Genomic DNA, 12,785 nt, shown 5'->3' with positions numbered 1-12,785 from the left:
ATCTAATATTGTCTCCAAGTCTAGAGAAGAGAATTCAGATACATAAATGGTGAGTGTAGTGAGGAATTTAGTGGAGTAACCAAACAGACTGTTGCATATTATAGTCATTTCTCATACAAGTTTTCACTGATATTTAGAAATGAGGTATTTGAACTGCTACACATAGTAGTTAAAATGTTATATCTGTCATTTAGAGGGTATGTTTCTGGCCAAATTATGTTGTCTCTCTAAAGTTTTTCTTTCATTTGTAAAATAGGCACAAAAGTAACTCTATCAGGGAAAATGATCACTGAACACATGCATAATTATAAGACCAAAGTTAAATTCTCTACTCTTTCAGGACAATTTCTAATACATGTTAATTAATAAAAATATATTAGCTGATATTGCTATTTTAAGTCAGTATCATTAAGTTAGGACTTTAAATAGATGAGTTACTTCAAGACAAGTTTCCCCCAGTCCTAACTATGGTTACCTTGAAGAAGTTACAACTGTGAAATGAAAATCTTGATATATCAAAACATTGTTAGGAATGTCATCAAACACATCCTCACTCAGAAAGGAGAAGAGCTCTTATTTCCTTGGCAGTTATGTTACACCCATAATCACAGCACAACTTGTGCTAGTCTTGGTTTTTGTACCAGATTAGCCCTTTGTTTCTATCTATTTTAAATTGAGATTCAGCTCTATCAAAAATAAAAATTCTATGCAAGCCAGAAGCCAGGCATTATAAAACTGAGAATACAATTTAAAGTTATGATATACTCAAATTGAGCCAATGTCAAATATTATAGAGGCCACTATGCAAAATGAAAAAAAAGTGAGCAGGGAAACTCAGGACTTATATATAGTTTCTTTATTATTTCCGAGGGAAAAATGTCCATGCTAAAAATACCAAGAAAACAACTAATCATATGGGCTTTCTCAGTTGAATGCTAATCATGCCATGTTCACTGTTATGTCTTCTAATTACAAATAAATTACTTACTCACAAGGAAAAATCTGTGGTATGTGTGTGGAGGTGGGAGAAGTGTAGGACTGGATGAAGGAGTTATTGCTCTAAGATATTGTAATAATTACCTGTGACAATGCTTAAATGCCCTGAGGTAGATGACCAAAAGGCATGGCATTTTTTTGTTATTGCTAGTTGTATAAAACTGTTGTTTATGAGGCAGCCCTGGCATATTAAATGGTGCTATTATTATAGTACAAAGTATTATTATAGTATATAGTATTAGAATATATTATTCAACAACAAAAATGGGTTCTGCATTTGCAGATTCAGGACTAGAAAATAATAAAAATGAGAAGACAAATGACCATTTATGACATCTTTATCTGCTAAATGATAATAGTGTTGCTGTGGTTGCTTTTGAAAGTAGTGTTAGAAATAGCTGTGGATGTTAGGGTGTGGCATAGGATTAAGGACATCAACTGGAAAGGAACTGGGCAAAGAAAAATTTATTCTGCAGAATGGTGTACCATTCGCCAAAAATCTGTCAAGCAAGGCTGGCTGCTCCCTTGTCATCCTTAACCCTGCAGATCCTGCAGGGAACTTGTAACAGGATCACTTAATGAGAATGGCCAAGAGACATATGAAAAAGTGCTCTACATCACTGGCCATAAAAGAAATGCAAATCAAAACAACATTGAGATTCCATCTCACCCCAGTAAGAATGTCATATATCAAGAAAACTAACAATAACAACTGTTGGAGGGGATGTGGCCAAAAGGGAACCCTACTTCATTGTTGGTGGGAATATAAACTGGTTCAGCCACTCTGGTAAGCGGTATGGAGATTCCTCAGAAGGCTTAACATAGAGATCCCCTATGACCCAGCAGCCCCACTTTTGGGTATCTATCCAAAAGACCACAAGCAAAATCACAGTAATGCCACCAGCACAACAATGTTCATCGCAGCACAATTTGTCATAGCTAGAATCTGGAAGCAACCCATATGCCCCTCAGTAGACGAATGGATCAGGAATATGTGGTACATATAAACAATGGAATTTTATGCCTCTATCAGAAAGAATGACATTGTCCCATTTGTAAGGAAATGGAAGGACTTGGAAAAAATTATACTAAGTGAAGTAAGCCAGACCCAAAGAAACATGGACTCTATGGTCTCCCTTATTGGGAATAATTAGTACAGTTTTAGGCAAGTCATAGCAGAGCATCACAAGAGCCCAATAGCTATACCCTTATGATCACATATGATGATGCTAAGTGAAATGAACTCCATGTTATGGAAATGATTGTTATATCACAGTTGTAACTACTTGCACGTCCCATATGTATCTGTAGCTTCTATTATTGATGATGTTCTTGTATCACCTTCCTGTGGTTGTACCTACACTATCTCTGTAATCTTATCTGAGTATATTGGAAACCCTGTATACTGGTATTAGAAGTAGGAAATTGAAAGGGAATACCAAAATTGAGAGACACAGGGTAAAAAAAGACAAACAACTACAAAAGCAATACTTGCAAAACTGTTTGGTGTAAGTGAACTGAACACCTCAGAGGAGGAAAGGGAAAGGGGGAGGAGTGAGGGGGGTATGAGGGACGAGGTAACAAACAGTACAAGAAATGTATCCAATGCCTAACGTATGAAACTGTAACCTCTCTGTACATCAGTTTGATAATAAAAATTTGGAAAAAAACAAACAAAGTTCAATAGGAAAAGGCTGCATGTAGCTAAAATGTAATTAACAAGAGCCATGCCACTTGGGCAAAACAGGAACCCTTCTGAAAATTCTTTCAGGATTATCAGAAAGGAAGCAAACTCCATGGAAAGAAAAGACACTTTTCTCATATCAGTGACCACCCTTTTAAAATAGGATATTACTTTAGGATTCAGACATAACATCCTATTTAATTATTTCCACTTACAAATCAAGCAAATAATCCCTAAGGCCAACCGATAGCACTTGTGTCCACTTTAATGCTTTTACCTTCTTGCTGTCAGTCATGTGTTCTACAGTGATGATAGTTTGGTTACGGCCAGCACCATCCTAAGCTTCCTGGAAGCACATAACATACAGGTTGAGTCCTGGCCAACACTATAATGCTGAGAATTTTGCAGATCTCTCAGAGACTATATGTTTAGTAGAAACTGAGTCCAGGCCTGGCTACTGAGAGACCACATAGAATTTTCTGAAATTAGAAAGTCTCTATGACACAAACAAGGAGGACTAGTTTTTCCAAAACTTGTATTTAAGTAAGAGCAATTCGGTGACTTCTATGGTATAATCATTAAGTGCTAAAATCTGACCTAGAGTATTTCGTTTTACTCCAGGGTATGCTACAACTCCTCTTTCTGAGTTCTTCCCCACTAAAATAGGTACTAAAGTACAGTTACATAGGAGCAATTAGTTTTTGTGTCTCTAAGACACAGGGCATACCTACAGGCTGCAATAAAGCTACTATATTATAAGATACTTTTTTTACTTTTATTGCCTGATTAGTGATAAAGCTTCTTGTTTTTGGCCTGGAAGTAGCTTGTTGTGTGTTAGCTGATATTAACAGTTTTAAATTTTTATTGGAAAAGGATTGCTTAGAGTTCTTGAGAGTGCAATAATAACTCCTACATATATATTCTTGGATTTAAATTAGCTAGAAGATTGAGTTGGTATAATTGTTATGTTTTAGGGAAATAATTGCTGGGCATGCACAAATATAGCTGTTATTCTGCACATATAAAATTCAGTAATTCTTCCAAAGGGGTGAGGACCAGTGCACAATTCCTGTGTAGCCTGAATAATTTCCTTTACTTAATCTTTGTTCCTTTTCTCCAACAGCATGAAAAACTTACCCATCGTCCACAGAGTACTAAAAGAATTTCAACAGATCCTATTGGTAAGGAAGTTTTGCTCTGATCTTCTTAAGTACTTTTTTATCTCTTAGTGTGTGTGTGCGTGTGTGCGCGTGCGTGTGTGTGTGTGTGTGTGTGTGTGTGTGCTGATTGTGGGACTTGAGCTCAGGTCTAGGTGCTGTCCATGAGATTTTTTTCTGCTCAAGGCTAGTAATCTACCTCTCAAGCCATAGCTCCACTCCTGGCTTTTTTGTGTTGATTAGTTGGAATTAAGAATCTAAGTAACATGAGATCCTCACATCTCACTCAGCTTCCTGAATGTCTAGGATTATAGGTGTGAGCCAGTGGTGCCCAGACTCTTACACTATTTGTATGTTTAAATCCTTTTATAATAAGAATAAAATGACTTTTCAACTAGTTTTAAGCTTTTCAGACTAATAAAATAATTTTATTTAGGAAATCATGAAAATAGGAGCAAATAATCATTTTCAGGTTTTGAACTCCACAAAAAATATAAACCTCAGTAAGTAATATTTTGCTCACACTATAGGTAATTTCTTAGTTTAGTAAGGAGATGTACATTGTTTTTAAGAAATTTTCACTTTAAGTTATAAATATTGAGGTGTGATTAGCTCAAATCAACATTTTTAGGTCAATAGATTTGACCATATATTGACAGGAAACCACAAAGTAAACATTTACAATTTGGTTGTCATTATACATAAGTAAATTTATGAGTGCATAACAATGAAGCATATGTCAGGGTAGGATTTGATAGGTTTTTTTCCAACTTAGCCCTTAAAGTAATTTATTTGATGCTGTTAACAGCTATGAACAGAGTATTTTATTGCTCTTGGAAGGCATCATGAATGTGTGTTTAGACTACTTTGTCTACCATACATGGCAGAGACTCAGGACCAGGGATGATAATCAGATTTTCCTTTTGAATTTGTGCTGAATATGCTCAGCCTTTACTGAGATACATTAGGAATAAGACAGGAATAAAGTTTAGTAATATGCATCCTCTCAGAGACAGAACAATTGTTTTATTTAAAGGAGAGAGCATATGATGCAGAATAAAAAAAACGCCAGCAGGTTTAACAATGTTAACTCAATGCACAAAGAAAAGGACAATGACAACAATTTTTCAACAATTTTCAACAATTAGCAGAGATGGCACAAATATAATGGTCTTCTTACCTATACTGGGAAGTCGCAAGTGGATAACCAGTGTCATCTAAGCTGCTATAAGAAGGATGATGGATCCAAGTGCTGGTGGCTCATGTATATAATCCTAGTTACTCAAGAGTCTGAGATCTGAGGATCACGATTCACAGCCAGCCCATGCAGGGAAGTCCAGAAGATTCTTATCTCCAACTAATCCTCCAAAGAAAAAGCCAGAAGTAGAGCTGTCGTTCAAGTGGTGGAGCACTAGCCTTGAGGTGAAAAAGCTCAAGGACAGTGCCCAGGCCCTGGCTCAAATGCAAAATTGTTTTAAAAAAAAGTTAGATATTTTGAATAAGGTAAAATTATTACAACCCTGAAGTAATAAGAAATTTAGACAATAGGAAGAGTTTTATTAATAGAATACTGAGAAGATTAAATAAGTCTCAAATCTTCAGTTTATTGTACAGATGACCAAAACAAGTCAAGTGAGAGCTAGAGCATGATAGAATCCTAATTCCTGCTGTGTTCTAGCAAGGAATGGACAGTAGGGCCTGGGATAGTTAACTTTCTATCATTGTGACAAAATATCTGAGATAATCAACTTAAAGAGAGAAAAGGTATATTTTGGCTCACAGTGTCTGAGGTTTTTGTTCATGGTGACTTGGCCATTTGCTTTGAGGATTGTTCAAAGGTTGGTTCAAGCAAAAGAAGTTTATTTATCTCATGGGTGCTAGGAAGCAAAGAGAGAAATAAGAAATGACCAGGGTCCCAATATCTCACTAAAGGACAAATCAATGACCTATCCTCCCTTTAGGCTTCATCTCCTAAGCAGTCTACTACCTGCAAATAGTGTGACATTCAAGGTCCAGTCTCATAGAGGATTGTGCTTAGCATAAAGTTCATACTCAGATGACATGATTGCGGGTGTAAACAAGGCACGTGTGTGGTAGACATACTGTTATGAAAGCCTTCCCATAGAAAGGGCTTTGGGTAATGATGTTGGTCTCTCTCTCTCTCTCTCTCTCTCTCTCTCTCTCTCTCTCTCTGTGTGTGTGTGTAAGCTTGTGTTTGAGAGAGATAATTAGCTAGATTGTGTATAATATATACACTACACTAGCTTTAATAAAAAGAAATATCTTTCTGCACTTGTATCCTTTGACACAGAGCTCCTCAGAGGATGACAGTATCATCTGGGATACTGTGTAAAAATTGTCAAGTGTTGCTCCTTCCTCAGCCCTCCTCAATTTAGACTATATAAACATGACCTAGAAACCCTTTGATAGAGCCCACTTAGTTCTCATTTGAGGAGCATCTCTACCTTCTGCAGTGGCTGGCACCCTCAGAAGATGACCCAGAGGTCATCCTGAATTTCTCCCAAGTATTTCTATCAGAATACCCCTGTATTTCTCCTAACACTATTGCTTGTGCGCTACAGAGGCCCTTTGGAATAACTTGCTGCACTGGCTGGCAGAGGAGCTCTCTGAAGAAGGCCCCGAGGCCCTCACGGCGTCTCTCCCTGTGCGCCGCAGCACCGTGCAACTCATCAAACTCAAGCACCCCGATGATCTCACAGAACAGATCCATGAACTTCTTTGCTTCTGGAAAAGATCACTCCCAACAGCCACTGACAAACTCCGCCTTCTGGCGCGTCATCTCCGCAAGATGGGCAGGAGTGATCTCGCTGAGGAGCTCAAATTCAAGTGGGAAAATAAGGTGTTCACTGAGCTCCAGCCCTGGTTTGATTTGGTGACTTGAGTAGAGGGCAAGACATTGCTCCTGTGAATTTTAAGGATTCTGTCAGTTTTTCTTAAGCAATTTCCAAGTAAAATTGTTTGACATGAGTCTATTTGTTACACAGACTATGGGAAAGCATCAACCAACTAAAGACATTCTTGAGCATGAGTGCTACTTCCTGGTTGAGTAACAAACAAGTTTTCTCACTCTCATAGTGCCTAGCTTTGAGTTCAGCCAAACTTGATAGCTTTCACGTGAGCATTTGCCTCCTGGCATCATCTTTTGTTTGTTTTTGGTATCTGTTCTGAGGATTGAACCTATGTCCTGGGTCTTGTCCATGAGTTTCTTTTGGCTTAAGTCTAGTGCTCTACCACTTGAGCAACAGCTCCACTTTAGGCGTTTTTAATGATTAATGGGTGATAACAGACTCGGACTTTCCTGCCAAGGCTAGCTTTGATCTGATCCTCAGATCTCAGCTTCCAGAGTAAGTAGGGTTACAGGCCCAAACCAACAAGCACATGGCCTCATTTACATCTTAATAGCCAAGGATGTTTCCTATGTGTGGAGGAGCCCATTAAATAGACATATCATAATTAATTTCAACATTACTCGTTTTTGAAAATGTTCAAAGTAGAATGATGAAGGCGATATTCTTTTATGTTTATCTTTTGAATTCCTCTTTATTATGTTAAAACTACTCACATTATCCCTTGTAATCATCATTTGTTCCTACTGATAACTGTATAGTAAATAATACATTACCTGCATATAATAAAAATCACATATATATTATACTGTGGTATTTGAATAGATTTCATCTCAGAGATACCATAAACAGGTGTGTTGTGAACATTTTTTTTTTTTTTGGTTGTGGGGCTTGAACTGGGGGCCTGGCCTGTTGGCCCTGAATGAACACTCTTTACATATATTTTAGCAAACAAACATTCATTATTTTCAGGTGCATATGTAACAATGATAGTTCATCATAATTAGTTTAACCTTGAATATTTAGGACAACTTAGCAATTAAGTCTTGAAAATCATTACTGAGGTGCTAGCTTTACTCAAGAGGGGGTAGGAATGCTTTACTATTTTAGAGCTAATCTATGTATAGTGTCACAGTAATGAACACCCATTACTGTCATTATTTTGTTAATCATTAAGCACTTTGTGTTATAGGTGGAATACTTCAAATATGTATAGTTGACATTAACAAAACCTGTGGTCCTGTAGTCATCGTAAATAACTACTTAACTACTTAGAGTATAAATATCTGATTTGAGTGAGTAACTGCTTGTAATGTAGCATAAGAACACCCAAATAAAATCACAGCACATCTTCTGACGTATTTTAGAAAGTAGATATGTCTTAAGAAAGGAAGTTAAGCTTTGAGAGCATCACAATCTGGTATTCCAAATGGCAAAATTTTATCGGTCAAACTCTGCTTATCTCACCCATGATTTTTCAGAAGGATGCTATTGACATTTTAAATGGATTTTTAAAAAGAACTTATTAACTTAAAGTGGCTCAAAAACTGTGGGCCATTCCTAATGTTTGCACACCAAGGCAGCCCTTACAGTGCTGGCAAGCAAAATTCTTTCCATACAGGTCTGCATAGGAGGTTAGGGGAAAAGTGAGGATGGTGAAAACAATTATTTTATTCAACTTTTGAACTGAAATAAGATATGGAAAAAAGAAAGTAAAATAAGCTAAGGAAAATTTAGGAAGCTGGAAGTCCAGGAAAGCTCTGGGTTAAATGTTTCAACTGCTACTAATATTTGCAAGAAATGTTTACTGTTTCAGTCTGATGGCTTGCTCTGAAATGTTCTCAGTCAGGAGCTCTGAGAATAGTCAGGAGCTCTGAGCTGTGCCTTGGAATGAGAAGTTTCTCTGCTGTCCAGATTCAGGCTCCTTGAAGTTAGAAGGGCTGTTGTGTAGATGGGATGAAATAAGGCTGATGAAGCCAAGGGTTGCTTCTTTGCTGTGATCTCATCAGAATGTCCCAGTATAGTGTGCGCATTGGTACAACTGTCACATTTAGTCTCCCAGTCTCCTCCACTGGAAAGCTCTGCCCCTATATATTACCTAACACATAAAATAACTTAATTCTTTATTATGGTTATTACTTAGATTTTTACAAAGCAATATTTACATCTGTGCAGCACACAAGGGCTAGGCTACTGGTCTCTTTTGTTTATTGGTGGATTTCTATTACTTAGAACTCTGACACTCAATAAAAGTTTCAGACTTCTTTTATTTTTGTGTTACAAATGGGTAAACTCCAACTTGTTTGATATCAGACAGAGTTATAACTTGTGTTATAACCAAGATGACTCTATTTCTAACTGGTCCAGCATAGGTTTACATAGTAAGATCCTGTCTGGAAAATTAAAGTCAGAGCCACACTAAGAGAGGAAAGAAGGAAGGAAGGAAGGAAGGAAGGAAGGAAGGAAGGAAGGAAGGAAGGAAGGAAGGAAGATGGCCACAGATGACTCTCTTTTAATTCTATCTCTTAACCAGTCTTCTGTTTCCCATACCCTTGGGAATGCTTGGTTTTTAGGTTCCTGAATTCCCAGGACTGGATTTATTACCCTGTTCCTAAATCCAGTTGCTACACATTGGAACTCTGTTGCAATTGCCTATTTACCAGTGTTATGGTCAATCACCATGAAAACAAGGCTTGAGTTTTACCCATCAGCAAATTCCCAGAGAATCCGGTATGGCTCTGGACACAGAATTCTTTTTTGAATTAATATTAATGTTATATTTAGGCAAAAGCATGTTATGAACTTCCTCTTTTTAAAGAGAAAAATGTGGTATGGTACCATGTTTGAAAATATCATAACCTCCCCCATTCATCAAGCTGCAAAATAATCACAGATAAAGCCAGCTGCACAGTTAACAAGAATCAATATCCCTTCCCCCCCAAAAAAAACACCCCACACTCAGAAACCACAAAGTGTCCCCTTCGCTGAGTGACTAATGCTTTCTTACACACTGCCAAACTTTGTTCTCCCAAGTCACACGATAGCTGACACTGTGCTATTGGAAATCATATCAGTAAGAAAGAAATGTTCCTTTCTTGTCTGGAGGATTGAAGTCTCTTGGAAGAGCATTCTCAACTTACAACAGAGGTTCAGAGCCTTAGATAAAGAGTTTCTGGATACAACATTGCTCTTCTATCTGCACTTTAATGCCTCATGGGAAAGAGGACTCTGGATGCACTTTGCAGGGCAGGCCTGAAGTTGACCCCCGTATACACAGCTCTGCTTTGAGCCTGTTAAAAAGATAAGCTCCCCCAACTCCCATGTATCGACATGACTCTCTGTTTGCATTTGTTTAACTGGACACCTGCTATTCTTCTGGATTTTGGACGATAGTCTCATTCAGTAAAATGACTCAGGAAGCCTCTATGGGTTCTGTTTCTGGTGTGTCCTGGGCAGCTCTCTCATGCTGGTCAGCTATGTGGTCCCCTTGAGTTTCCCTCAGTGGATCACATACTGGTCTATTAGACTCAGAAGGAGATGACTGCACTGGTTCTGAGAAACTGTGATTGATTTAGCCTGGGCTGAGTCCTGGGAATCAGGACCCCAATGCTCCTCAAATTCAGCTAGCATTAAGAAGAAATTTTTCTAATCAAAAGGGTCTGGAGAAGTAGAGAATGTGCATTTCCATTCATTTTCACAGGACCAAAGCTCTGGCCTTTAAGTTGGGATCTAAGAGTCTTGTATGGTTACTCATTGTTATAAGGTAAATTATCAAAGAAGCCACATTTTGAAGGATCGAATCTTGCAGTTTTATTTGAACATTAGCAGTCTGCAGGCAGCCAGTTGTTACAAAGGCCTGCAACCCGTTAATATACTTAACACTGTCAGGAAACAGGCCAGAGAGGAAAATAGAACAAAAACAATATCAACAACCAATTCAGCTCCAATGGAGAGTTGAAGTGGGAAGCCATGGTGACCAGAGACAAGCCAGAAGAAAGGACACAGGATGTGAACATGGAGACATATGACATGGCGTAATGGCTCCTCAGCTGGTCTGACCCTAAATAGGGTCAGGTCTGGGAGCAGGGACAGAGGAAGCTCTCAGTCCCAGGAACTGGATTGACAGGTTCACTAAGCTATAGGCCAAGTGCCCAGCCCTGTCTCCAGAGATTCAGGAATACCCATCCCTTGGGTGTAGAACTTCCCTTCCTCTAGGAATTCAGGCACACCCATCAAGACGAGATGCCGGATCCTACAATTCGTATGGCCAAGGTAGCACTGGCCAGATCTGAGCTCCTTACTTCATCATGGCCTTCAGTCATATTTATGGCTATGGAATTTAAAATACATCATGTACTCCATGTTTGTCTTCTTTTTTTTTTGGCCAGTCCTGGGCCTTGGACTCAGGGCCTGAGCACTGTCCCTGGCTTCTTCCCGCTCAAGGCTAGCACTCTGCCACTTGAGCCACAGCGCCGCTTCTGGCCGTTTTCTGTATATGTGGTGCTGGGGAATCGAACCTAGGGCCTCGTGTATCCGAGGCAGGCACTCTTGCCACTAGGCTATATCCCCAGCCCCCATGTTTGTCTTCTTAACTACAGTCCTGTCACCATTTTTTTTTTAATTTTTGTGGACAAGAAGAGAGGAACTTGAGACAGAGCAAGCTCTATCCTGGACTGAATATGAAGATTTTTTCTCTTAATAGAGTTCACTAGAGAAAGTTTATCTGTTCCGTTGACTAAAAAGGGTGTGAGCTGAGGCAGGGAACTGGAGCAATCAGGAAGGAGAAAATCTTCTTCCGGGCCACTTATGAAATGAGAAGAACTTACTATAATTGCACACATGAGCTGACTTCACCAGAAGTTGATTGTTGTACTTGAAGTAGGGATGCTGGATCTGCCCAGCACCATCTTAGCCACATGGTGGACAGTAGGGAGCTGGTCTAACTGGATCCATCTTGTCTTCATGGTAGACGAAGGAGAAGCCCCACCTCCCAGGTGATGGGCATGCCTGAATTCCTAGCAGCCGGGGAGGTGACTTGAACAATAGGTTATTAGGCCTGTCAGTCCTATGTTTTGAACTCAAAAAACACTGGAGTTTCCTGTGACCTTGTCCCCTCCCCCCCACCCCCTTCCCCCGCAATCCTGACTCTATATAGGCTAAGACAAGTTAAGCCATGGGCACACCATGCTTCCTGTCTTGGTATCATTTCTCTGTGTCTCTTGGCTCTCCTCTGTCAACTTGGTGACCCGCATCAGCTGTCCATTAGAGCTGATCTGGTTTGCTGGAAATGTTTTTCTCCTCTTTCTGCCCTCTTTATTCTAATGGCTGAATTGTCTGGCAGTATTGCATGCATTCCAGGGGCTGCAGGCCTTTGTGACAGCAGTCCACCTGCAGACGCTGGCCTTCCAATAAAGACTTCCAATCCAACCTCTCAAAATGTGGCTTCCCTGTTTTCTCATCACATAACATATCACCTACATCTTATGAATACTTTTGTTTCATTAAAAAAATTTCATTGTATTTGCATGCTGAAACCTTTGAAATGTGCCCCAACATGTTCTTTCTCAAGTTTATCTGGGTCATTTCTACATAAATGGATTGCTTCAAACATTGGAGGGAGGCCTTCTTTACCTGAAAGACCCTTTCCCTGCCACACAACCTGGAAAGTTTAAAGGCACTGTAAATGCTTACATACATATGACCACAAGGGGGCACTTCTGCCTCACAAAAAATTAAGAATACACTTAGGACCTTAAAATCTCTACATAGTGAAAAATTTGTTTGTAGGACACTTAAAAAAATTCATCTATTCTGGAGTAAAAGGAATAGTTTGATCTATGATCAATATACTTAATTCAAAAGAATTGTTAATTCTTTTCTAAATCCTGCACTAAAATTCTGAAATTCCCAAAGCAAGAAATAAAATACACAGAAATTTCTGCTTTTATAGAAGTTTCCATGTTAGATTGTATTTTTCTGCTTTCTTAAGTCAGTTTAAAAAACACAGTATAATACTTATTGTTGGAATTGTGTGTAATTTCTTTCAGTTGGCAGTAAATACCAATTGAAAGTATAAACTAT

At 38.8% G+C, this 12,785-nt stretch overlaps 1 protein-coding gene across 1 annotated transcript in view; it reads left to right on the top strand.

Annotated features, from left to right (window-relative positions):
* Dthd1 (death domain containing 1) overlaps positions 1–6,746 on the top strand; it is a 51,965-nt gene extending 45,219 nt beyond the window's left edge. Inside the window, exons 9-10 of the mRNA XM_048364469.1 lie at positions 3,804–3,861; positions 6,420–6,746. Of these exons, the coding sequence (XP_048220426.1) occupies positions 3,804–3,861; positions 6,420–6,739 (378 nt within the window). The 3' untranslated portion in view covers positions 6,740–6,746. The remainder of the gene's footprint in view (positions 1–3,803; positions 3,862–6,419) is intronic.
* Positions 6,747–12,785: the final 6,039 nt, after the last annotated feature.

The sequence above is a fragment of the Perognathus longimembris genome, chromosome 16 (assembly GCF_023159225.1).
Source record: "Perognathus longimembris pacificus isolate PPM17 chromosome 16, ASM2315922v1, whole genome shotgun sequence".
NCBI lineage: Eukaryota > Metazoa > Chordata > Mammalia > Rodentia > Heteromyidae > Perognathus > Perognathus longimembris.
Note: the sequence above shows the minus strand (reverse complement) of the source record. Positions and strands in the feature narration are given on the sequence as shown.